Source organism: Aegilops tauschii, chromosome 7, assembly GCF_002575655.3.
Source record: "Aegilops tauschii subsp. strangulata cultivar AL8/78 chromosome 7, Aet v6.0, whole genome shotgun sequence".
Classification (NCBI taxonomy): domain Eukaryota; kingdom Viridiplantae; phylum Streptophyta; class Magnoliopsida; order Poales; family Poaceae; genus Aegilops; species Aegilops tauschii.
The window spans coordinates 255,958,628-255,986,209 of record NC_053041.3 but is presented as its reverse complement, the minus strand read 5'-3'; the positions used below and the strand labels follow the sequence as shown (position 1 = coordinate 255,986,209).

Below are 27,582 nucleotides of genomic sequence, written 5' to 3'. Positions count from 1 at the left end.
GAAGAAAAGATGTCGACTTCATCATGAGGACCTAAAACAGAGGAATGAAGAAATCAATGTAATGGATCGACCTCTTCGAGAAGAGCAACCAAGACTGAAAAGATTCGCTAGATTCATTACCAAACTTTTCCCCCTTACACTACCTCTTAAATCTCGGGACGAGATTTCTTGTAGTGAAGGAGATTTGTAACACCCCGAGATTCTTGCTACAGTAATCTTCCACTAATTATGCCAAGTTATCATCATTAACTTCTAATAGTCATTACGATCCGAAACCTATTCCAATTTAAAATTCAAATAGTGAGAAAAAATAAAACTTCTTAAAAAATTAAATAAAAGTTTTCATGTTATTGCAAGTAATCCCCTAGTATTTCTCATGTAGAAATACTACTCAAAATTGGAGTTTTAGATTGACCCTAGCAATATTTAAGTGGTCCAGCAGCTCTAAACATGGCCATTTAAAAATAAACAAAGGCCTAAACATTTCCAAATGTTTTGGAACTTTGTGTGCAGCCTTGAAATAATACCTAGTATTTGTGTGCCAAATTTCATAACTAGATAAATTCATCTACTATGAAGAGGAATGGAAAACAAAATAAATAAATAATAGAGACAAAAAAAGGAAAAGCTAGCTAGCCCATTGTGCCTGTGGGCTCTACACGTACAGGACCTAGCCCAGCCCAAGTCTTCGTTCGTCGCCAACCTCATGCCGTGGACGCTGCTCGTCCGTCCAGCGAGCGGATGCTGCGTTGTCGGCCATCCCGCGGTCGTAGAGATGGATAAGGACCCTCCCTCGACGCCCCTCTCTTTGTCGTGAACCCTAGCTCCCTCTGTTTTCCCCTCTCGCACTGTTCTCCACCAAATCGAGTTGTGCCCGAGACCACAGTCGTCGCCGCCTTCGTCGATCCCGTGGCCACCGGCCTTCCTTCGCCGCGCCAAGACATCCAGGAGCTCCGCCATCGTCGTCTCCTTCGCCCTCGCCTATGGGTTCGATCTAGGACCGCCCAAGCCTCGCCATCACCGGTCTTCTTCTCCAGGGCTGCCGATCTCGTCGTCGGCATCGATGCATCCGGCCACCCCGCACCTCCTCGACCTCGCCGTCGAGCTAGTGGTGAGCCCCTCCTTCGGATTCCCCCTGTAGCCCCCTCGATCCGTCGCCGTTGTAGTCGCGCTCGCCGAGGCTGCCATGGCCGGCGCTCGCGCCCGAGTCCACACACCCTCGTGCTCACCGCGGCGTTGACCGCGTCCCGCGCGCCCTGCCTTCCCTGCTGCTACCGCCGCTGCGCCCTGGCCAAGCTCCGTGCCGAACCGTGCATGCTGCTGCTCCTAGCCGTACTGCTGCCCTCCCTTTGCTGTTGTCTGTTGCTGCTCATGGCTGTTGCTGCTGCTCATATGTTACTGGGGCTCTGCGCTGCTGGTGCTAGTGCTGCTCGCTGCTCCCCGCGGTGCTCAGTGCTGCTCTACTTGCTGCCGCTATGTGCTGCTGCTAGCTAATGCTTCTGCCGCTGCGTATTGCTACTACCTACTGCTGATGCGTATTGTTGCTACTACCATTCTTGGCCATGGCCGCCACCCCCCCTGTAAATGGTCGTGTGTGGCCGGCTGGGCTCTATCCACTAATGGCCGGCCCCTGCTTAGATTAGTACTATTAGGTTTAGTTAGTATTAATTAGTGTTAAGTTAGTCTAGTGGTAAATGACATGTAGTCCCCCATTAAATAAGTTAGGTCTATTTATTTGTTTAGGTAAATAGTCTATGACACGTGGGTCACACCTGTCCTTTTGACTAGTCAAATTGACTTAGTCAATTCGGTTTAAACTAAATATAATAATCCATAATATTATTAAAACTTTAGAAAATAATATAAAATAAACCGTTTATCAGATGAAAATGTTTTGTACATGAAAGTTGCTCAGAAAGACGAGACGAATACGGATACACTCTTCGTTCGTCAGCCAAACATCCCTAGCATAGCGAACATGCAACAATCCACCTCCGTTCCATCTCTCCGAAAATGTCAAACACCGGGAATACTTTCCCGGATGTTTCCCCCCTTTGCCGATATCACCTACTACCGTGTTAGGGCACATCTAACACCGCGTTTGTCATGTTATGCTTTGTGATGCTTTGATTGCTCTGTTATTTATTGTGTTCCCCCTCCGTTACTTCTTTCCGGTAGACCCTGAGACCGATGCCGGTACCCCTGTGATCGACTACATCGACGATGAACCCTTCTTGCCAGAGCAACCAGGCAAGCCCCCCTTGATCACTAGATATCGCCTATTCCTTCTCTCTACTGCTTGCATTAGAGTAGTGTAGCATGTTACTGCTTTCGGTTAATCCTATTCTGGTGCATAGCCTGTCATTGTTGCTACAGTTGTTACCCTTACCTGCAATCCTAAATGCTTAGTATAGGATGCTAGTATTCCATCAGTGGCCCTACATTCTTGTCCGTCTGCCATGCTATACTACTGGGCCGTGATCACTTGGGAGGTGATCACGGGCATATGCTATATACTTTATACCATTACATTACTTATGATATTGTTCGGAGATGGGGGCTGAAGGGGCAGGTGGCTCCATCCCTGTAGAGGTGGGCCTGGGTTCCCGACGGCCCCCGACTGTTACTTTGTGGCGGAGCAACAGGGCAGGTTGAGACCACCTAGGAGAGAGGTGGGCCTGGCCCTGGTCGGCGTTCGCGGATACTTCAATTAACACGCTTAACGAGATCTTGGTATTTGATCTGAGTCTGGCCACTAGCCTATACGCGCTAACCAACTACGCGGGAACAGTTATGGGCACTCGACGTCGTGGTATCAGCCGAAGCCTTCGTGACGTCAGTGACTGAGCGGCGCGCGCCGGATTGGAACGTAAGCCTGCTCTTGTATTAAGGGGGCTAGTTCTACTTTCGGCCGCCCTCGCAACGTGCAGGTGTGCAATGGGCGATGGGCCCAGACCCCTGCGTCATAGGATTTAGACCGGCGTGCTGACCTCTTTGTTGTGCCTAGGTAGGGCTGCGACGTGTTGATCTTCTGCGGCCGGGCATGACCCATAAAAGTGTGTCCGGCCAAATGGGATCGAGCGTGTTGGGTTATGTGGTGCACCCCTGCAGGGAAGTTTATCTATTCGAATAGCCGTGTCCCTCGGTAAAAGGACGGAGTTGTACCTTGACCTTATGACAACTAGAACCGGATACTTAATAAAACACACCCTTCCAAGTGCCAGATACAACCCGATGATCGCTCTCTAGCAGGGCGACGAGGAGAGGATCGCCGGGTAGGTTTATGCTATGCGATGATACTTGGTGAACTTATCATCTACTCTCTTCTACATGCTGCAAGGAGGCTGCCAGAAGCGTAGTCTTCGACAGGACTAGCTATCCCCCTCTTATTCTGGCATTCTGCAGTTCAGTCCACCGATATTGCCCCTTTACACAAATACCCATGCATATGTAGTGTAGATCCTTGCTTGCGAGTACTTTGGATGAGTACTCACGATTGGTTTTCTCCCTCTTTTCCTCCTTTCCATTCTACCTGGTTGTCGCAACCAGATGCTGGAGCCCAGGAGCCAGACGCCACCATCAACGACGACTCCTACTACACCGGAGGTGCCTACTACTACGTGCAGGCCGCTGACGACGACCAAGAGTAGTTTAGGAGGATCCCAGGCAGGAGGCCTGCGCCTCTTTCGATCTGTATCCTAGTTTGTGCTTGCCATCTTATGGCAACTTGTTTACTTATGTCTGTACTCAGATATTGTTGCTTCCGCTGACTCGTCTATGATCGAGCACTTGTATTCGAGCCCTCGAGGCCCCTGGCTTGTATTATGATGCTTGTATGACTTATTTTAGTTTTAGAGTTGTGTTGTGATATCTTCCCGTGAGTCCCTGATCTTGATCGTACACGTTTGCGTGTATGATTAGTGTACGATTGAATCGGGGGCGTCACAATGATCTTCTCTACTCCATACAATCGGTTGTTCGGACCAACGCAAATAACGGGGCATCGCCGGTTCAACGGCATTCACCGCCCTTTTATGAAGCTTTTGATCGTGCTTGTCCAAGCTAGTGGTGAAGACATGATACTGTCCGCTATTCAACTGCTTCGGGTTGCTCTAGTAACCCGACTGCTGCTGCTGCTGATTGCCCTGATGATTATAGCCACCTTGGTTACCCTGATTACCTTGATTGTTATGTCCACCCTGATTACCGTGGAAGCCTGAACCGGAATTTCCTCCACCATAACCCGGCCCATGAGACCCGGGGCCCGAACCGCCTCCTGCTTCATGATCATACCGGAAAGAATCAGAATTTTTGAACTCTTGCATGATGTAACAATGTTTCCAGAGGTGTGTGGACGGTTCCTCCTTCGTCCCATGCTTTGGACAGGGCTGATTCAACAGATAAGACAAACAGTCCGGATTAGGATTTGGCCTTCCACCGCGCTAGGGCGGTATACCCTTACGCCGCTGGCCCTTGTCATGTGTATTAGTGTTAGCCACAAAGTCTAAACCGTGGTCCGCTTTACGCTTGCCGCCGTTTCCATGGCCCGCCGGGTTGTGGTGCTGCCCCTTGGCGTTGCCGCTCTTCTTTCCCTTCCCTGTCTTATCATCGTCAGACTCGGGATCCTTGGTACTATCAGAGTCGGCATACTTCACCAGTGCAGCCATGAGGGTTCCCATGTCATTACAATGACGTTTGAGCCGTCCCGATTTCAACTTCAGTGGTTCAAACCGGCAATTGCCTTCCAATGTTAAAACTGCGGTGCCAGCGTTGATGCGGTCCGATGAATGCAAAATCTCCGAAACCCGGCGCACCCAATGGGTTATTGATTCTCCTTCCTCCTGGACACAGGCAGCTAAGTCCACAATTGACATGGGCTGCTTGCATGTATCTTTGAAATTCTGAATAAACCAGGCTCTCAACTCGGCCCATGACCTGATAGAATTAACCGGTAAGCTCTTTAGCCAAGTGCGGGTCGTCCCTTCTAGCATCATGGTGAAGTACTTCGCACATGCCGCATCATCCACGTCCAGCATCTCCATGGCCATCTCATAGATTTCGACCCATGTTTTAGGGGATAAATCGGCGGTGTAATTCGGCACCTTGCGCGGGCCCTTGAAATCCTTGGGCAGGCGCACATTGCGCAACGCTGGGACAAGACATGGCACTCCCAAGGAACTAGAGGTAACTCCTGGTTCCACTCATGTGGTTGGACGAACCGGAGTAAGCTGACGGGCTTCATGCTGCGCCGCTAACTCGGCCTCTCTGCGTGCTCGAGCCCGGTCCACCACCTCCTGAGCATCACCAGCACCACCCGTCGGGTTATTGCCATGGGGCGGATCACGGTTCCGTGCATTGCTTGACACTGCTGGTTCATCCATACGCCTGATGTAACTCCGGCTTGGACGGGGAGTGGAATGAATACGATCGCGACTATATGAATAGGCCTCCTATTGAACCAAGGCTGTCTGAAGAAGCTCCTTAACCCGACGCGTCTCGACTGCTGCTGGAGAATCGCCTTCGATTGGGATGGCCGCCAGCCGTGAAGCGGCAGCTACAATGTTGTCCATCGGGTTAGAATAATGACCCGGTGGCGTGGGGACATGCAGTGCCACAATGTTGTTCTGACGAGGAGGATCCACCAAACGTGGCTGGACCGGCGCCCCTGCCCCTGGTGCCTCCGCCCGGTTTACCACCGGTGGATTACTAGTCCCCGCTCCTGGGGTGTTAAAGAGATTTCTAGCGTCATAAACCGGCGGCAGGCGAGATCGGTGCCTCCTCTTCAGGACTTCGTTCGACGCACTCTGATCCAGCATAATCCGGTAAGCTTGTGCATCCAAAGCGGCCCGCTCCGCGGCTATCCTGGTATCCTCAGCTGCTAAATCGGCTTTGGCCTGGGTGATCTGATCTTTCACCTTCGCGATTTTCGCATTGTGTGCATCCTGATCTGCCGGGTTAACCTCCGCCATCAGCGTTGCCAACGCGTCAAACAAATCAGATAAAACCTGAGCTGGCGGTCGCACAAGGCCTCCTGCCCCGGCCGCTGCATTATTGGTAATGTAAGTTAAGATAGGGGCGTTATTGGTAACGCCCGCTATAAATGACTATTAATGACCTTTAAGACTACGGAGTGAACGCCTGACCGTTGCCATCCTGGGGTGGCTTTAGATCTTCTGCACACCGAGCAATTCTTCGTATGGTCGAGTGACTCTATCTTGGTCGAGTGGAATTGGGGTATCCGAGTGGGATAGCTGGTCGAGTGGATTGCACTCCAAGGTGATTTTAGTCGGTATCTTCTGTTGTACTTTGAATGTCCTTGACTCTAGGGCAGTGTCCTTGGGTAGGGCGTCTAGGTCAGGCCTATGACCCTACCCTAGGTACATGTCATCGTCACCACCTCCTGGTCCACGGGGCACCAGCAGCACCTCCTACGCTGCCTCGCATCTGCAGCCTCCGATCACTGCCCCCTCATCGTGGACTGCTCCCTCTGCTTGCCTGGAAAGAGAAGGTTCCACTTCGAGCGATTCTGGATCAAACTCGAAGGATTCATGCCTGCCGTGGAGGCGGCCTGGTACTCTGTCCCCGCTGACGCGGACCCCTTCCGGCGGCTCTTCGCGCGGCTCAAGGACACCGCCCATCGCCTCCAGAGCTGGGGATCCCGCTCCGTCGGCCACATCACGTCCCAGCTCATTACGGCGCGCGACGTCGTGCAGGACCACCGAGCGCTTTCACCCACCGAGGCCTGGCTCCGGCGCGAGCTCAAGCGCGCCTACCTTGGCCTGGCCTCTCTCGAGAGATGCCTTGTGCGCGAGCGCGTCCGGCTCCGCTGGCTAAAGGAGGGCGACACCAACGCTGCATACTACAAGATCCACGCCGCGCATCGGAGCCAGAAAAAGTGCATCCTCAGCCTCCGCGTGCATGATGATATCATCACAGACGCAGCCTCTCTGACGCGGGTGGCATATGAGCACTTCTCCTCCATCCTTGGCATTGCGACTGCACGGACCCACTCCATTCGCATCGACGCGATTAATCACAGAAGCTTCGACCTCCTAGAGCTGGACGCTCCTTTCTATGAGGAGGAGATTTGGGATGCGATCAAGAAGATGCCAACGGGCAAGGCACCCGGCCCCGATGGATTCACCTCTGAATTCCTTCGGGCATGCTGGCCAATCATCAAAGCGGGCATATGTGATGCCTTCGACAAGCTCTACGCCATGAACGGGCGCGGCTTCCACAAGCTCAACGAGGCCCTCCTTGTCTTACTGCCCAAGAAACCTGACGCCACCGTGATCACTGACTACCGGCCCATTAGCCTGATCCACATCATTGCCAAGCTGTTCGCCAAAGTGCTCTCCTTGCACCTCGCTCCCAGGATGAAGGAGATCGTCTCCGCCAACCAAGCGCTTTCATTGCTAGCTGCTGCGTGCATGATAACTTTCTCCTTGTCCAGCAAACTGCCAGGCTCCTCCACAACAACAAGTCGCCGCGAGTCCTACTAAAGCTTGACATTGCCAAGGCCTTCGATACAGTCTCCTGGCCTTTCCTGCTCGAGACTCGATCGCACCTTGGCTTCGGGAGGCGCTGGTGTGAGTGGATCTCCATCCTCACATCCACGGCCTCCACTCACGTCCTCGTCAATGGCAACCAAGGGCCATCGGTCGATCACGCCTGTGGACTGCGCCAGGGCGATCCGGTCTCGCCCATGTTGTTCGCCATCGTCATTGACACCCTCAACTCCCTCCTCCAGCACGCCGTGGCTACTAGCGCATTACGGCGGCTCACCGCAAGGCACGGAGCCTCCAGCATCTCGCTCTTTGCCGATGACGTGGTCATCTTCTGCCACCCTGACCCGCCAGAGCTTGCCACCATCTGTGCGCTGCTACAACTATTTGGTGACGCGTCCGGCCTGCGCACCAATTTCGCCAAGTGCTCAGCATCGCCAATTCGGTGTTCGAGCGAGGAAACCACCGCGATCACCTCGGGGCTTTCTTGCGCTATCAAAGATTTCCCCATCCCCTACCTTGGCTTGCCACTCACCATCCGCAAGTGCCATGCCTCAGCGCTCTTCCCCCTAGTGGACAAGCTATGCAAGAAGCTCGCCACCTGGAAAGCCTCGCTTCTATCCCGCGCCGAGCGCCTTGCCCTGGTGCGACACGTGCTCACTGCCATGCCAATCCACATCCTGCTCGCCATGGCTCTTAACCCCACAATCCTCAAAAAGATCACCACTGTGGTGCGGGACTTCCTCTGGCATGGGCGCAAAGACGCCAAGCATGGCTGCTGCTTTGTAAGCTGGCCCAAACTCTCCCGCCCGCTCGAGCATGGCGGCCTCATGGTGCGTGACCTCCACTGCACGGGCATTGCCTTGCGCGCCCGCTGGCTATGGCTGCAAGCCACGGATCCGGACCGCCCCTGGAGCCATCTTCAGCTCCCGGGCGACGGGGAAACGAGCCAATTCTTCCGCGCATCTACCACCTAGATCATCGGGGATGGGCAGACATGCCGCTTCTGGATCGACCACTGGATCGAAGGGTCTTCGGCCACTGAGATTGCTCCCGCCCTGGTCACACTTGTGCCGCGCCGACGGCGCCGCCAGCGCCTTGTTTCCGAGGCCTTGCACAACTCGCTCTAGATTGGAGACATCCACGGTGCCATGAGCGCCGCCGCTGCGATCGAGTACGTCAAGTTGTGGTGAAGGATACAAAGCGTTCAACTATCGGCCGAACCGGACAGAATCGCATGGAAGTGGACCGACAATGGGATCTACACGGCAAGCCCCGCATACAAGGCTCTGTTCCATGGATCGATTACCAGCCTCTTCTAGCGTCTCATCTGGCGCTCGTGGGCACCTGATGGAGCCAAGTTCTTCCTCTGGCTCGCCTCGCTGGATCGCTGCTGGACGGCCGAACGCCGCGCTCGTCATGGATTGCCGCACGGCCCCCTCTGCAAGTTCTGCTGCCAAGAGCTCGAGTCCCTGGACCACCTACTTGCCCGGTGCGTCTTCTCCAGGATAACTTGGCACGAGATCCTCACATGGTGCCGGCTACCAATCCCCACACCAAGCTCCACCGATGCTTTCTTCGACTGGTGGTACAAGACCAACAACTCCTCTCCTGCTCCATTCCGCAAGGGGATGAACTCGCTCATCGTGCTCACCGCCTGGTCCATTTGGAAGCACCGGAACGCCGTTGTCTTCGACAATGCCCGACCTTCGAACGACGATCTAGCTCACACAATCAAAGATGAGGCCCGCCTGTGGGCACGTGACAGAGCAACTAGGCTAGCATCCATCGTTCCTGTAACCTGAGAGCGCATGTAATGAGGCTGAGCACCCTCTTCCCCTGCTCACGTTGCACTCTTCGGGTCGCCTTGGTGCACGCCCCCTAGAGTCGCACCCTGTACTCTCTCGCCCTATCAATGAAATGATACGCAACAATGCGTATTCACCAAAAAAAGCTTCCACACTATGTCCTTTTTCATTGGAGATGCAATGTCTCCAAGAACGCTAACAAGTTTGCAGCTTTTTTCTAGCTTATCTTCCCTGCTTTTTTCATTCTTCTTTTCCTTTTTTTTCTTTTCAGGTAAGTTGTTTTTTGTTTTTTGCACGCTTGCAATCATTCAAATTAATATTTATCAAGGAAAGTGAAAATATGGTAATTTACAAATTCATGATCGGTCGTGGAACAAAAGAACCACTTATAAACTATCCGATAAAAGAGAAAACAAAGACATAACAACAGACGCATCTCTTTCATATTATTTTTGTTGTTTTAATATCTTTACCTCCAACTTTGAGCAGTGACATGTTCCTATCAAATATTTATTTTTAATTCAGTACAATCGAAGTCGCTCACATATAGGTATATACACTTTCCTATGGACTCACATCATATTTCTATAAGCATATGAGAGATTTTGCCGGCATATATTATTTTAAGATTGACAAAGCCACTACAAGCCTCTTGTAGTCAACGGAAACATCTTCTTTCACTGAACAAACATCGCCGAACAATTTTAAAACGGAGGGTGTTAGTTTGTACTCTCTCCGTTCCAAAATAGATGACTCAACTTTGTATTAAAGGGAGTAAAAGAGATACTACTACAAGTCTACAGTCTCTTCGGACTGAAACTTTTCCACTCTTCTTCTCAGCGAGCAAGCACTCGCCTTCTTGGGATCCCAAGGTGACATCACCACGCGCCCCCATCCTCTCGCCGCCCTTGATTCCCGGGAAGCTTCCTGTCGCCGTCGACCCTCCTTCCCAGGTGCGGACTCGCCGTCTCCCGCTGTTTCGTTTGATCCGGGCATCTCCCCTTCTCGTGCTGGGATCCGTGAGAACCGCCTGCTTGTTCTTGCAGCCGGTGTAGCTTTCATTTCGCTTGATTTCTGAAGTTGCGATTAGTCGGACTTGGCTTAGGGTTTCTCAAGATTCTGGGGCTGGCGGGTGCAACGGCCAGCGGTGGTGCTTTGGTGAACGGAACAGGGAGCGTCTGGGTTGAGGTGGATGGAGGGGAGGATGCAGGGGAAGGCGCAGCAGCTGTCCGACTCCAACCGTCGGATCATGGAGGCCGATGCGGCGCCGCCGCGGCGCGTGTACCAGGCGTGGAAAGGGAGCAATGTGAGGATTTCTTGCCCGTTATTCTGGGTTTGTGATTGTGCAGTAGTACTAACTAGTGGGGCAGGAAATCAGGAATTGCGTCGTGTATTCTTCTTCTTTGCAATTTTAAAAGATGGGGCCATGAGTGGTTGGAGCCGTAATGGCGTCTGAGCATCTGCTCTGATGTACGGGAATTGTGGATTTTAGGTTTGAACCATATTATTTTAGGACTTTGGGTTGATTTATAGTGTGTGATTCAGTATTGTGGTGGCTGTTTGTTACTTAGCTGTACATTTCATGAGCCCTCTCATTTCGAAAAACAAACTCATATTGCTTTTATCTCCATGTACCGACAGTTTTTTATCGGAAAAAATGCACCGACAGTTTGTTTCCTTCAACTGTTCAACATATTCTGAAGTTTATCCACGTCTGTACAACTTCACTGTGATTAGAAATGCACTGGATGCGCCTAATAGTGGGAAAGGGTGGTTTACGTAACTTCATTGTCTTATATTCTTCAGTTTTAAATTCAATAGCTTTTATGGTACTATCTTCGTCTTAAGGGCCTTCTTTATATGTTCCTGCAGATATTTTTTCTTGGAGGGAGACTTATTTTTGGGCCTGATGTGAGGTCACTCATAGCCACAGTATGTTTAATCGTCATCCCAGTGATCATCTTTGCTGCCGTTGTTTCTCCGCAGCTTGCCCATGGGTACCAAAACCAAATTGGAGGTTGGGTAGCATCTGTATCTATCATCTTTACAGCATATGTAAGTTAACGAGATGTGCATCCAGTTAGCTGTGTGCACATTCATGCCTTTCTCTATTCTGTTTTGGAAATTTTGTAGTGTTAGAGTACGTAATGTCATGTGGTGGGCCTTGGAGAAACACAAAGTCCCAGCAAAGTACATTACCCTCATCAAGGACATGTACGATAATGTTGTGACAAGTGTTCGAACAAGTGATGTCGACACCGATGACTTCCCGATTAAGATAGGACTGCATCAGGGGTCAGCTTTGAGCCCTTATCTTTTTGCATTGGTGATGGATGAGGTCACAAGGGATATACAAGGAGATATCCCATGGTGTATGCTCTTTGCGGATGATGTGGTGCTAGTTGACGATAGTCGGACGGGGGTAAATAGGAAGTTAGAGTTATGGAGGCAAACCTTGGAATCGAAAGGGTTTAGGCTTAGTAGAACTAAAACCGAGTACATGATGTGCGGTTTCAGTACTACTAGGTGTGAGGAGGAGGAGGTTAGCCTTGATGGCCAGGTGGTACCTCGGAAGGACACCTTTCGGTATTTGGGGTCAATGTTGTAGGAGGATGGGGGTATTGATGAAGATATGAACCATCGAATCAAAGCCGGATGGATGAAGTGGCGCCAAGCTTCTGGCATTCTCTGTGACAAGAGAGTGCCACACAAGCTAAAAGGCAAGTTCTACAGGACGGCAGTTCGACCCGCAATGTTGTATGGCGCGGAGTGTTGGCCGACTAAAAGGCGACATGTTCAACAGTTAGGTGTGGCGGAGATGCGTATGTTGAGATGGATGTGTGGCCACACGAGGAAGGATCGAGTCCGGAATGATGATATACGAGATAGAGTTGGGGTAGCACCAATTGAGGAGAAGCTTGTCCAACATCGTCTAAGATGGTTTGGGCATATTCAGCGCAGGCCTCCAGAAGCTCCAGTGCATAGCGGACGGCTAAAGCGTGCGGAGAATGTCAAGAGAGGGCGGGGTAGACCAAATTTGACATGGGAGGAGTCCGTTAAGAGAGACCTGAAGGATTGGAGTATCACCAAAGAGCTAGCTATGGACAGGGGTGCGTGGAAGCTTGCTATCCATGTGCCAGAGCCATGAGTTGGTTGCGAGATCTTATGGCTTTCACCTCTAGCCTACCCCAACCTGTTTGGGACTAAAGGCTTTGTTGTTGTTGTTGTTAGAGTACGTAATGGACCTGGGCTGGCAGTATAGCCTGTTAGTCTTAGGGTTAATTAGAGATAAGGGTCGCTTGCTTAGCGGTCAAGTAAGCCTTGCTTGGGAGTCAAGTAAACCTCTCGATATAAAGAGAGGAGATGTATCAATCTAATCAAGCAAGAATTAAGAAGGAAATCCCTTCCATCTTGCCCGGCCGTGGGCAAAAGGCCTCTGCCGGCCCTCTCGCGCCCTCCTTCTAGCAGCGCCATAACAATTTGGTATCAGCTAGCTTCGGTTCGATCATGTCTTCACCGCCGCCCAACCCGTCTCTTGCGCTGCCGGTCACCTCGTCGCCTCCAGCGACCACCACGACCATCGCCCCGCTCCTGCCCGCGCCGGGATCCTCCGTCGCCCCCGCCCCCGCAGTCCTCACCCCAGAGGATGTGTCTGGGGCGCTGCGGGACCTAACCCAGGCGGTCCAGGAGATCCGCCTGTTCTTGGCCGGGTCCTACGGGCCACACCCGGCTGCGCCGCCCATCGCCGCCACCGCGCCTCCGTGGCAGCCGCCGCACCAGGCGGCCTCCGCCGCGCTCGCCGGGCCGCTGCAGCTGCCATCCACCGCCACCACCGCCCCGCCCTGGCTGCAGTGGTAGCCGCTGCTCCTGGCGGCCTCCGCCGCGCCCGGCGCTCCGCCGCCGCTGCTGCCCCAGGGCGTCCCCGCCGCGCTCGCCGGACCGCTGCAACAGCCCCTGCAGCTGCCATCCACCGCCCCGCCCTGGCTGAAGTGGCAGCCGCCGCTCCTGGCGGCCGGCTGCTGCCCCAGGGCATCCCCGCCGCGCTCGCCAGGCCGCTGCAGCTGCCCCTGTAGCTGCCATCCATCGCCACCACCGCCCCGCCCTGGCTGCAGTGGCAGCCGCCGCTCCTGGCGGCCTCCGCCGCGCCCGGCGCTCCGCTGCAGCAGCCACCGCCGGTCAGCTCCGGCCCCGCATCGACCGCGCCGGCGGGAGTCCCGATCCACCAGATCAAGTTCCCGCCGTCGCCATCACCGCTTCCCTAGGGCGTCCCCATCCAGCAGATCAAGTTCCCGCCGTCGCCGTCACCGCTTCCGGCTTGGATCACTACCTGCCACGTGTCGGCGGCGGTGAGGCTGCAGGCTGCTGCGCGCGGCCTCCTAGCGCGTCGGCATGTGCGGGAGATGCGTGGTCTGCAGCTGCCGCTCCTCCCAGCTGCGCTTCGCTGCACAAAGGACCTCGCTCTCGTGCGCTGCGTCGGGGATCTTGGGCATGCGGTTTCCCCCACGGGCGGCGGGCATGCTGTTTTTCCCGCGGGCAGCGACCTCAAAGTCTGCGACATCGGTGGTTGGGGGGGCGCACCCCTCCTCGTCATTCTCCATCGCAAGCCCTCGACTCTTCCCTGTGCGGTGCAGACCAACAGCCGTCCGGCGGGGAGAAGGCAGGGTGTCACCGACAGGAGCACACCGCGTAGCACCACTGCATTCCGCCGCCGGCCGCCGCGAGGGCGCCTCTGCTGGTCGCTCTTGCGACCACTTCCAGGTGGCCATACACATACACTCCTTTTGTCCAGGTGGTGTCCATGGGATCCAGGTGGCTGTACACGTGCACGTCCGACGTGCGGATGGTGTCCACTTTTTGTTAAGGGGTCCAAAATAAAGCGTCCCAGTCCATTTCAGGTTGAGAGTAATAAAACAAGCCAAGATGTAAAAGGCTTGTTTTTAGGTGTTAGGTTTGTGTTGCGTCGAGTCATGGTTATAAGTTGGTTAGGCTGCAGCTCGAGGACAAGCTGCATGTCCAGGTGGGGTGTAGTGTTAAGAGTATGTAATGGGCCTAATGGGCCTGGGCTGGCAATATAGCCCGTTAGTCTTAGGGTTAATTAGAGATAAGGGTCGCTTGCTTAGGGGTCAAGTAAGCCTTGCTTGGTAAACCTCTCTATATAAAGAGAGGAGATGTATCAATCTAATCAAGCAAGAATTAAGAAGGAAATCCCTTCCATCTTGCCCGGCCGTGGGCAAAAGGCCCCGGGCCGGCCCTCTCGCTCCCTCCTTTTAGCAGCGCCATAACATGTAGCCATCCCTTGGGCCTTGCAAATGCATCATATGGATCATCAATACCTTATTTCACAAATCTGTTTTAAGAACTGGAATTCTTTGCATTGGCTTCTACCATGTCAAGTTATGCCACAGTTGCTTAGCTGAGAATGTTGGTAGCCATTGTGTTTTTATGTATTGAACCAGAGGTGCTGTCGTGTCCGCAATTATGTAACTGCAGCTTGACAAGATTACTAATCAATTATTGTTTCTGTTATGCAGATTCTCGTTCTTCTGCTTCTCACGTCTGGACGTGATCCTGGAATTGTTCCGCGTAATTCTCATCCTCCCGAACCAGAAGACATTGGTGAATCCTCCAACTTATCAGATTGGCCAGGTGGTCAACATGGCTCAGCTGGTTTACCACTCACCAAGGATGTTCTTGTCAATGGTGTTTTAGTTAAGGTCAAATATTGCCATACATGTATGCTTTATCGTCCACCAAGGTGCTCCCATTGCTCAATCTGCAATAACTGTATCGAACGTTTTGATCACCACTGTCCTTGGGTAGGGCAGTGTATTGGAAAGGTATGCATTATTTTTGTGTTAGCAGATCATCAATCACATAAGGATTTCTATTAGAAAAAAAAACATGAGTAATTACTTTCTGTTGAGGGTTTTACTTCTGTAAGATTTTCTGGATTGCTGAGGCAGCAGTAGTCATGCTAAGTCTAAATTATGTTAAAGAAATTGGACAAAAAGAAGAATGGGGACACATGTAATTAAATATATGTTTCTCTTAATGTTGAAGGGGAATTATTACCATACATTTTACTCATTATGCCTTTGGATTTTCCCTTCCTGCAGAGAAACTACCGCTTCTTCCTTATGTTTGTATCTTCAGCAACTGTGCTATGCATATACGTGTTCACATTCTGCTGGGTCAACATCGGGAAAACAATGGACACCCATGAGTGCACATTTGGTAGAGCTATCTTGAAGTCGCCCATCTCCGCCATTCTCATGTTATACACATTTGTTGCTGTGTGGTTTGTCGGAGGATTGACCTCATTCCACCTCTACTTGATTTCCACCAATCAGGTCAGGTTTTTGTCCAGTAGATGTAGTAACAGTTAGTTCTCTTTGCAGTTTATGTGCAATGCTAATCCAAGGAATAACCATTGCAGACTACTTATGAGAACTTCCGGTACCGCTACGATAGGAGAAGCAATCCTTACAACCGTGGGCTGGTCCAAAATTTCATTGAGATCCTATGCTCAAGGATTCCCAGCTCCAGAAACAATTTCAGGGCTAAAGCTAACGAGGATTCTGCAGCCTTCGCCTCAACGCTTAGCATGGGGCGGGTCCTAAGCCCGCCGAAGATGAGCGTGGACCTTGAGATGGGCACGAAGAGGCAAGCTGTGGGTGCAGAAGACATGGAGGACTTACACAGCCAGATTGGCAGTTCTATGGGGCTTGAGCGATGCGGCACAGAACCCCCACATTTTGTCGGTCGAAAGGGTTGCTCTGAAATTGCATCTGACATTGAGACGTTTGCAGAAGAGTTTGGCATGGACAACAAGTTCACTGAGAGGAAAAAGATTGAGCCGCATACAAATGATAATCCTTAAGGCACTTACCTCACAACCCTCCCCCCCCCCCCCCCCTAACCTTGGTTCGATCTCTATCCCTAGCTCGGAGGAGCATAGCTCAGAAAGAAAAGAAGAAAGTAGGACAAATGGTAGAACAGGTTCGCTATTTTGGCTGAATCTAGGTGTTATTTGTAGATCAACTGATTAGCAATATAGGCATGATGGAACACGAATTGATGGACCGGATGGTTTCACTGGATCCATCTTGGTTTAGAATGTGTTGTACTGCTAGTGATATGGACTGTACCTGTTAGTTCATATGCTGTAGGTTGCGTACGTTTGTGTGTGCCACAGTCATCACTATTTACTTAAGTTGTACTGTAACTTATACTACCTCTGTTGAACTGCAAAAACATCTTGTAACTTATACTACCTCTGTTGAACTGCAAAAACGTCTTATCCTGTATACCTAAGAGATTCATCCCCACTATCCTGTTTATCTTAACATGTAACCAATCCACATCATCAAGTAGGTTCACTATTTAAAAACTCTTTCCCACTAACTCTTCATGCGCATGCAACTTATCACAAATAACCATTAATTATTATTTTTGTGCACTCTCAAGCAGCCACGTCATTCTAGGTTTCTCTTGCTATCCAACAGCTGGCCTCATGATTTATAAGCGGCTTTATTATATTGAAAATCAAATTATGAGTTAACTCGCATTTTTTTTCTATCCGACCAACTTTTTTGTATGAATGCACATCCGTATTTGCTCCATTGTTTTAAGTTTAGTCCAGGGTGGAGATGTCTCCATTGTCTCTACTCAATGTTATTTTGTCAATAAATTAACAGAACAAAAATTACACTCATTTTTTATTTTTCATCTAATATTCTTAGAAGTTTACACTAAACAATACTTCTTTCAAAAAAATTGTCATCAAATTATACTATGTTTCATAAATTTTCTCATGATTTAAAACATCATCAAATTATTTATTAACAGTTCCCGCAGCAACGTGCGGGAGATCATCTAGTATTATGAACAGAGGGAGTAACAATTAACCTGCCTAGTGGATTCATCAAATACCGAATGTTCGCTTCGTTTGCTAACATCTTGAAGCAAAGAGAGTACAAAATGTAATTTCAGGTTGTTCGTTGTTCATGATATGTTAGGAAATGCTTCTCCCCACCCCACCCCAACCCCAACAACCATGTTACTCAACAGTACTTGGGGATATCCTATTCACTGTTAAAGAAATCTTCCGATTCAACGATTAATCTTTTGATTTATCGCTAATCGGGGGTGACCGATAAGATTATGCCTTATCTTCACCGTTTATCTTTTGGACCAGTTTATCGCTCTAACAAGCGATTTATCGGGAATCTACTAATAAATCAGACCTATTCATAGCACTATGTTTGCAAAAACATTGTTTATTTATGTTTTGTGGACCTTGTTACGCAATATGTACTGGTGACGTATTTTGTTTGTCATTATACGAGGATTCAAAGGCTAGGAATCAAGGTAACACGTCTGTCAAATATTGTTTTGGTGTTGAATCTAGCGTATTTTAGTGTTGGGAACCTGGGATTTGCAAAAAATATCCGATTAATAGTCGACCGATAAAATCGATTAATCGGCCGATTTCAGATTAATCTCTAATCCCTAGCTGACCGAGATGATAACGATAAGCGATATCCTCAACATTGATCCTATTAAGACATCACACAAGCATATATAATTAACAAATAGTCTTCCTCTGATTCCAAAAATCCAACCGTGTTGTGTCCACAAGGCAGGGTCTGATTCCAAAAATGTAACCAATTTAATCTTTCAGTGCGGTGCTGAACTGTGAAATATACCAGTTATGCTTGGTGTTGTTTTACTAAATCCAATTCCGTGAGACGTTCTCCACTCTCCAGGGACGTTTTGCCAGCGAAAACCCCATGAATCACACGATCTCCACATCCAATGGATGGCAGTTTTTGCACACAAAAACACACAAAAAAACTAGAAGGAACGAACTGCCATGATAGAAACTGTCACCCCTGCCCCCCTAAAGGCGGTAAAAACTGCTCGCTTCGTTCCCCAGGTATGCAATATAAGACGTTTTTTACACTAATGTCAAAAAATGTCGTATATTTTGATATAGAGGAAGCATGAGACAAGATAAGAAAACTGCAGGGCAAAAAACTAAATTCAGAAGGTTCTCATACCACGAGGTAGCCAGGAAATACAACCTGAGACATACAGCAGACAGAATCACAGGTACCAATAATTTCCATGTGGGCTTATTGCAAGTTAATAAAAAAGGGGGCTTTTCCTCTGTCTACGCTAAGACAGATTTCTCCCAGTGTTGAAATTGAAACCAAACAAGTTATTCTAGTTGGCCTTGGTTTCAGTGACCATCTTCATAAGAATCTAGTTAGCCTTGGCCTCAATGACCCTCCTCGCAAATGATGGCAAACAAAACGATGCAGTGTGGAACTCGGAGTTGTAGAACTTGAGCGGCCCCTTGGATTTTGTGGAGTATTCGTCCTCCTCGATGCTGAAGACGGGATGCTGGAAATCAACACTAGGCCCCTCCGTGGAGCAGAGCATGAAACCTATCACTCCGCTGCAACAACAACCAAGAATCATAAACTCAGTGCCTAAAGAAACGAAAACCCAGTTGGGTCACATAGACAGGAAGGATCAGTGGCGCGTACCTAGGGTATGTGGGCACCGTAGTCCATGCGTAGTTCACGGACCCTTTGAAAACCTGGCGACAGTTGGTGACGATGTCTTCTATGATGTGCATGTGCAGCCATATGCTCTCCGCCTGGGTGCAGACGACCCCGCCCGGACGCAGAGCCCTGGAGACGGACTGGAAGAACGGCTTCTCGAACAGCTCCTGGGCAGGGCCTACTGGATCGGAGGAATCGACGATCACCGCATCGTAGGTGCCCTCTGGAGCATTCTTCAGGAAGGCGACGCCGTCTCCGATGTGCAGGGACACGCGAGGGTCCTCGAACCCGAGGGCCAGATGAGGGAAGAACTGCTTGGACACATCGACCACCATCTTGTCGATCTCGCAGATGTCGATCTGCTCCACCGAGGAGTGCCGTGAGACCTCCCGCAGAACGCCACCGTCTCCGCCCCCGATGACCAGGACCTTCTTGGGATCTTTGATTGAGCAGAGAGGAAGGTGGGTGATCATCTCCTGGTAAGCGCACTCGTCCCTCTCGGTCACCTGGATCACTCCATCCAGGACGAGCACCTTCCCGTAGGTGGAGGACTGGAAAACCAGCACGTCTTGGTAGTCCGACTTGCCTTGGAACAAGACCTTCTCCACCTTGAGCGAGTGCGCCTCGCCGGGCCACATGGGGCTGATCTCGGAGAACCATCCGGGGATGACGGCGGAGATCCCCGCCTGCTCCCCGGCTCCATCCGCCGCCGCAGCGCCCTCGTTCTCCCGCGCCCTCTTCGCCGCCGTCTCGGCCTCCATCCCAAAAGCCTAGAGCGCGACGACGGCGAGACGAGCTCGGCGGCTTGGGTGGATTTCGTCGGCGGCGGCGGCTAGGTGTAAGCTGGGGAGGGATGTCAGCCGCGGTCTTGAGGTTTTATTCCTTGGGGATGTGTGGGCCGCGGCTTTAGGGTTTTTGCTTTTGCCTCCGGGTGAAAAGCATCCGGCTGATATTCTGGCAATCGGGCTGCACCGGCTGCCCCACCTGTGTGGGGGAGTGTCAACGTGGGACCACCCACCGCTTTCCCATCCGAGCTTATCTCTAGCCGAGTTTTCTCCTTGTCTTCATAGAGCATCTCCAGCGGTTCGGTCACAGAACACCGAAAAAGCGCTGTCTGAGATCAAACCGGCGTTTACTATAGGCGTGAGGGCGATTGTGTTCCCAGTCGTCGCCCTCAGGTCGCCCCCAAAATCGGCGCAAACTCGGCGATCTGATATGAATTTGGCACAAACTCAGTGATTTTTCATTCAAATTTATACAAAAAATAGAAAAACAAACAGACTACGCCTAGCCCTACTACACCGCGGCCGTCGCCCGCCTTCTACATGCCGAGGAGCCTGCAGAACTGAGTGTAGTCGCCGCCGCCGTCATTGTCGTTGCCGTCGTCGTCGCTGCCCTGCGTCCCGCCGTCCCTACTGCACCCCTGACCAGGGACGCCGACGCGTAGGAGGGGGGGTGGACGGCCTGGGCGCGTCCTCCTCGTCGCTGTCGAGGACGACAATGTCGCCTTCCTCGCGGACGTAGTCCGCCTTCGCCCACTTGAGGGCGGTCTCGTCGGCGGCGGCCATCTCCGCGTGCTCCTTCTTGACGGGCAGTAACCCCGGCTCGGTCTTCGGCCGGACTAGGCGGAGGGAACACAGGGAGGGGCGGCCGCCCTCGTTGATGACGAGGGCGCCGCACAGCGGCGCCCAAGCGGCATCTCCTGCGGCTCCGGCTTGACGGGGCGGAGCGCCGGCGACCCGGAGGAGAGCGAACCGGAGCCCGACAATGAGAAGCTCACCGCCTCCATTCGCCGCGGCGTCCAGGAGCTGCCACGGCGGCGAGAGAAGGACGGGCGTGCCGGGTACTCGAGGTGCGCCGTGTTGCCGGTCTCGACGTGGTCGAGGACGGCCTCGAGGGTGCGGCCGGGCACGCCCCACCATTCGCGCCGCCTGTCGGAGTTGAGTCGGCCGTGGGGTGATGTCTACTATGCAACCTTCTTCTTGTAGACGTTGTTGGGCCTCCAAGTGCAGAGGTTTGTAGAACAGTAGCAATTTTCCCTCAAGTGGATGACCTAAGGTTTATCAATCAGTGGGAGGCGTAGGATGAAGATGGTCTCTCTCAAACAACCCTGCAACCAAATAACAAAGTGTCTCTTGTGTCCCCAACACACCCAATACAATGGTAAATTGTATAGGTGCACTAGTTCGGCGAAGAGATGGTGATACAAGTGCAATATGGATGGTAGATGTAGGTTTTTGTATCTGAAAATATAAAAACAGTAAGGTAACTAATGATAAAAGTGAGAGAAAACGGTATTGCAATGTGTTGAAACAAGGCCTAGGGTTCATACTTTCACTAATGCAAGTTCTCTCAACAATAATAGCATAATTGTATCATATAACTATCCCTCAACATGCAACAAAGAGTCACTCCAAAGTCACTAATAGTGGAGAACAAACGAAGAGATTATTGTAGGGTACGAAACCACCTCAAAGTTATCCTTTCTAATCAATCTATTCAAAAGTCCGTAGTAAAATAACACGAAGCTATTCTTTCCGTTCGATCTAACATAGAGTTCGTACTAGAATAACACCTTAAGACACAAATCAACCAAAACCCTAATGTCACCTAGATACTCCAATGTCACCTCAAGTATCCATGGGCATGATTATATGATATGCATCACACAATCTCAGATTCATCTATTCAACCAACACAAAGAACTTCAAAGAGTGCCCCAAAGTTTCTACCGGAGAGGGATTCCCCCCTTTGGCAGGGTGCCAGAACGGGTCTGGATTAGTTTTCGGTGGCTGCAGAGGCTTGCGGCAGCGGAACTCCCAATCTAGGTTATGTTCTAGAGGTTTCTGTATATATAAGAGGTTTTGGCGTCGGGAACAAGTCAGGGGGGGGTCTCTGAGGCGGCCATGAGGTAGGGGCGCGCCTAGGGGGTAGGGCGCGCCCCCACCCTCGTGGGTGCCTCGGGACTCTTCTGGCCCACCTCCGATGCTCCGCGGGCTTCTTCTGGTCCAAAAATAATCTCCGTCAATTTTCAGGTCAATTGGACTCCGTTTGGTTTTCCTTTTCTGCGATACTCAAAAACAAGGGGAAAACAGAAACTGACACTAGGCTCTGGGTTAATAGGTTAGTCCCAAAATCATATAAAATAGCATATAAAACATCCTAGATGGATAATATAATAGCATAGAACAATAAAAAATTATAGATACGTTGGAGACGTATCAAGCATCCCCAAGCTTAATTTCTGCTCGTCCTCGAGTAGGTAAATGATAAAAACAGAATTTTTGATGTGGAATGCTACCTAACATATTTATCAATGTAATCTTCTTTATTGTGGCAAGAATATTCAGATCCATAAGATTCAAGACAAAAATTTAATATTGACATAAAAATAATAATACTTCAAGCATACTAACTAAGCAATTATGTCTTCTCAAAATAACATGGCCAAAGAAAGCTTATCCCTACAAAATCATATAGTTTGGCTATGCTTCATTTTCGTCACACAAAAATGCTCTCATCATGCAAAACCCCGATGACAAGCCAAGCAATTGTTTCATACTTTAGTAATCTCAAACTTTTTCAACTTTCACGCAATACATGAGCGTGAGCCATGGACATAGCACTATTGGTGGAATAGAATATAATGATGGGGGTTGTGAGAAGACAAAAAAGGAGAAAGTCTCACATTGACGCGGCTAATCAATGGGCTATGGAGATGCCCATCAATTGATGTCAATGCGAGGAGTAGAGATTGCCATGCAACGGATGCACTAGAGCTATAAATGTATGAAAGCTCAACAAAAGAAACTAAGTGGGTGTGCATCCAACTTGCTTGCTCACGAAGACCTAGGGCATTTTGAGGAAGCCCATTGTTGAAATATACAAGCCAAGTTCTATAATGAAAAATTCCCACTAGTATATGAAAGTGACAATATAAGAGACTCTCTATCATGAAGATCATGGTGCTACTTTGAAGCACAAGTGTGGAAAAAGGATAGTAGCATTGTCCCTTCTTTTCTTTTCTTTTTCTTTTTTGGGCCTTCCTTTTTTTGGCCTTTCTTCTTCTTTTTTTATTTTTTTATTTGGCCTTTCTCTTTTTTTTTTCCTTTTTTTTCGGGACAATGCTCTATTAATGATGATCATCACACTTCTATTTATTTACAACTCAAGAATTACAACTCGATAATAGAACAAAGTATGACTCTATATGAGTGCCTCCGGCGGTGTACCGGGATGGGCAATGAAACAAGAGTGACATGTATGAAAAAATTATGCATGGTGGCTTTGCCACAAATACGATGTCAACTACATGATCATGCAAGGCAATATGACAATGATGAAGCGTGTCATAATAAACGGAACGGTGGAAAGTTGCATGGCAATATATCTCAGAATGGCTATGAAAATGCCATAATAGGTAGGTATGGTGGCTGTTTTGAGGAAGATATAAGGAGGTTTATGTGTGATAGAGCATATCATATCACGGGGTTTGGATGCACCGGCGAAGTTTGCACCAACTCTCGAGGTGAGAAAGTGCAATGCACGGTACCGAAGAGGCTAGCAATGATGGAAGGGTGAGAGTGCGTATAATCCATGGACTCAACATTAGTCATAAAGAACTCACATACTTATTGCAAAAATCTACAAGTCGTCAAAACCAAGCACTACGCGCATGCTCCTAGGGGGATAGATTGGTAGGAAAAGACCATTGCTCGTCCCCGACCGCCACTCATAAGGAAAGCAATCAAAGAACACCTCATGCTTCAAATTTGTCACACAGCGTTTACCATACGTGCATGCTACGGGACTTGCAAACCTTAACACAAGTATTTCTTAATTTCACAATTACTCAACTAGCACGACTCTAATATCACCATCTTCATATCTCAAAACAATCATCAAGTATCAAACTTCTCATAGTATTCAATGCACTCTATATGGAAGTTTTTATTATACCCATCTTGGATGCCCATCATATTAGGACTAATTTCATAACCAAACCAAATTACCATGCTGTTCTAAAGACTCTCAAAATAATATAAGTGAAACATGAGAGTTCATCTATTTCTTCAAAATAAAACCACCGCCGTGCTCTAAAAGGATATAAGTGAAGCACTAGAGCAAATGACAAACTACTCCGAAAGATATAAGTGAAGATCAATGAGTAGTTGAATAATTATGCAACTATGTGAAGACTCTCTAACATTTAAGAATTTCAGATCTTGGTATTTTATTAAAACAGCAAGCAAAGCAAAAGAAAATAAAATGATGCTCCAAGCAAAACACATATCATGTGTGAATAAAAATATAGCTCCAAGTAAGGTTACCGATGAACGAAGACGAAAGAGGGGATGCCTTTCGGGGCATCTCCAAGCTTAGGCTCTTGGTTGTCCTTGAATATTACCTTGGGGTGCCTTGGGCATCCCCAAGATTAGGCTCTTGCCACTCCTTATTCCATAGTCCATCGAATCTTTACCCAAAACTTGAAAACTTCACGACACAAAACTCAACAGAAAACTCGTAAGCTCCGTTAGTATAAGAAAATAAAACCACCACTTAGGTACTGTTGTGAACTCATTCTAAATTCATATTGGTGTAATATCTACTGTATTCCAACTTCTCTATGGTTCATACTACTCATAGATTCATCAAAATAAGCAAACAACACATAGAAAACAGAATCTGTCAAAAACAAAACAGTCCATAGAAATCTGATTTGTTCGAATACTTCTGGAACTCCAAATTTTTTTAAAGACCTGGACAACCTGGATAATTTGTATATTGATCTTATGCAAAAAGAATTAGCATTTTATCACGTTCTGGTGAATTTTAAAAATTATTTTCCTGAGCACAAAGTTTTTGTTTTTTTTCAGGAAGATCAAACAACTATCACCCAAGAAGATCCTATTGGTTCTACGTGGCACAAACACTAATTAAAACATAAAATCACATCTAACCAGAGGCTAGATAGAGTATTTATTACTAAACAGGGGCAAAAGCAAAGAACAAAAATAAAATTGGGTTGCCTCCCAACAAGCGCTAACGTTTAACGCCCCTAGCTAGGCATGGTGATTTCAATGATGCTCACATAAAAGATAAAGGGAGCATCATGAAGAATATGACTATCACATTTAAGCCTAACCCACTTCCTATGCATAGGGATTTTGTGAGCAAACAACTTATGGGAACAATAATCAACTGGCATAGGAAGGCAAAACAAGCATAACTTTAAAACTTTAAGCACATAGAGAGGAAACTTGATATTATTGCAATATGTAGAAGCATATGATCCTCTCTCATAATAATTTTCAGTAGCATCATGAATGAATTCAACCATATAACCAGGACATAAAGCATTCTTTTCATGACCTACTTGCATAGAAATTTTACTACTCTCCACATAAGCAAATTTATTCTCATCAATAGTAGTGGGAGCAAACTCAACAAAATAACTATCACGTGAAGCATAATCCAATTGAAAATTAAAATCATGATGACAAGTTTCATGGTTATCTTTATTCTTTATAGCATACGTGTCATCACAATAATCATCATAAATAGGAGGCATGCTTTCATCACAATAAATTTGCTCATCAAAACTTGGGGGACTAAACATATCATCTTCATCAAACATAGCATCCCCAAGATTGTGGCTTTGCATATCATTAGCATCATGGGTATTCAAAGAATTCATACTAACAACATTGCAATCATGCTCATCATTCAAGGATTTAGTGCCAAACATTTTAATACATTCTTCTTCTAACACTTTGGCACAATTACCAGAATCCTTATTTTCACGAAAGACATTAAAAAGATGAAGCATATGAGGCAACCTTAATTCCATTTTTTGTAGTTTTCTTTTATAGACTAAACTAGTGATTAAACAAGAAACTAAAAGATTCGATTGCAAGATCTAAAGATATACCTTCAAGCACTCACCTCCCCGGCAACGGCGCCATAAACTGCTTGATGTCTACTACGCAACCTTCTTCTTGTAGACGTTGTTGGGCCTCCAAGTGCAGAGGTTTGTAGGACAGTAGCAAATTTCCCTCAAGTGGATGACCTAAGGTTTATCAATCCGTGGGAGGCGTAGGATGAAGATGGTCTCTCTCAAACAACCTTGCAACCAAATAACAAAGAGTCTCTTGTGTCCCCAACACACCCAATACAATGGTAAATTGTATAGGTGCACTAGTTTGGCGAACATATGGTGATACAAGTGCAATATGGATGGTAGATATAGGTTTTTGTAATCTGAAAATATAAAACAGCAAGGTAACTAATGATAAAAGTTAGCGAAAATGGTATTGCAATGTGTTGAAACAAGGCCTAGGGTTCATACTTTCACTAGTGCAAGTTCTCTCAACAATAATAGCATAATTGTATCATATAACCATCCCTCAACATGCAACAAAGAGTCACTCCAAAGTCACTAATAGCGGAGAACAAACGAAGATATTATTGAGGGTATGAAACCACCTCAAAGTTATCCTTTCTGATCGATCTATTCAAGAGTCCGTAGTAAAATAACACGAAGCTATTCTTTCCGTTCGATCTATCATAGAGTTCGTACTAGAATAACACCTTTAGACACAAATCAACCAAAACCCTAATGTCACCTAGATACTCCAATGTCACCTCAAGTATCCATGGGCATGATTATATGGTATGCATCACACAATCTCAGATTCATCTATTCAACCAACACAAAGAACTTCAAAGAGTGCCCCAAAGTTTCTACCGGAGAGGGATTCCCCCCTTTGGCAGGGTGCCGGAACGGGTCTGGATTAGTTTTCGGTGGCTGCAGAGGCTTGCAGCAGCGGAACTCCCAATCTAGGTTATGTTCTAGAGGTTTCTGTATATATAAGAGGTTTTGGCGTCGGGAACAAGTCAGGGGGGGTCTCCGAGGCGGCCATGAGGTAGGGGCGCGCCTAGGGGGTAGGGCGCGCCCCCACCCTCGTGGGTGCCTCGGGACTCTTCTGGCCCACCTCCGATGCTCCGTGGGCTTCTTCTGGTCCAAAAATAATCTCCGTCAATTTTCAGGTCAATTGGACTCCGTTTGGTTTTCCTTTTCTGCGATACTCAAAAACAAGGGGAAAACAGAAACTGACACTAGGCTCTGGGTTAATAGGTTAGTCCCAAAATCATATAAAATAGCATATAAATGCATATAAAACATCCTAGATGGATAATATAATAGCATGGAACAATCAAAAATTATAGATACGTTGGAGACATATCATGGGGGATGGTGCCGTCGGCGGAGGCGATCTGGTCTTCGCGGTGGCGGTCGAAGTACATCGTCCACAGCGTGTGGCTGTCGGGCGGCGTACCTTGGCTCGTTCCGCTACTCCTCCGACAGCGACGAACAGATGCGGGCGATCTCGGCCCGCCGTTCAACCCCGGTGGGCACCGGGGGTACTGGGACGCCGCCGACGCTCAACTTCCACGAGCCCGGCACCCGCTTGTCTGGGGACGTCGGATAGTCGGCCTCGTAGAGGAGGCGCGCCTCGTCCTCGTGGAGATTGCGGCGGCCGAAGTCGTTCGCCGCCATGGCATCGCCGAGGTACCGCTCAGCCATTTCGTCGGCGGGGAAAGAGGGGGGAGAGTTGCTTCTGTGGTGAGACAAGGCGAGAGAGAAGGCGAGTTGTGGCGACTGTGGTGTTCACTTGTGGGGAGGTCAGCTTTTAT

The 27,582-nt window shown here is 48.9% G+C and overlaps 2 protein-coding genes across 7 annotated transcripts; one reads left to right on the top strand and one right to left on the bottom strand.

Moving 5' to 3' along the window:
* Positions 1-10,047: 10,047 nt before the first annotated feature.
* LOC109735197 (probable protein S-acyltransferase 7) lies at positions 10,048-16,581 on the top strand. Of its 6 annotated transcripts, none has more exons than XM_020294408.4 (6): positions 10,107-10,266; positions 10,404-10,619; positions 11,186-11,368; positions 14,845-15,150; positions 15,430-15,663; positions 15,750-16,581. In XM_020294408.4, exons 2-6 carry the CDS (start codon positions 10,506-10,508, stop codon positions 16,191-16,193), a joined length of 1,281 nt encoding a protein of 426 aa, XP_020149997.1. In that variant the 5' UTR covers positions 10,107-10,266; positions 10,404-10,505; the 3' UTR covers positions 16,194-16,581. The 6 variants fall into 6 exon arrangements, with proteins under 6 accessions (XP_045087660.1, XP_045087659.1, XP_020149997.1 ...); XM_020294406.4 differs by having other exon boundaries at positions 10,118-10,266; positions 10,419-10,619; XM_045231726.2 differs by having other exon boundaries at positions 10,129-10,266; positions 11,186-11,245.
* Positions 16,582-18,347: 1,766 nt separating this feature from the next.
* LOC109735196 (spermidine synthase 1) lies at positions 18,348-19,835 on the bottom strand. The gene is made up of 2 exons (XM_020294405.4): positions 18,868-19,835; positions 18,348-18,776 (listed from the first exon to the last, which is right to left on the bottom strand). Exons 1-2 carry the CDS (start codon positions 19,644-19,646, stop codon positions 18,581-18,583), a joined length of 975 nt encoding a protein of 324 aa, XP_020149994.1. The 5' UTR covers positions 19,647-19,835; the 3' UTR covers positions 18,348-18,580.
* Positions 19,836-27,582: the final 7,747 nt, after the last annotated feature.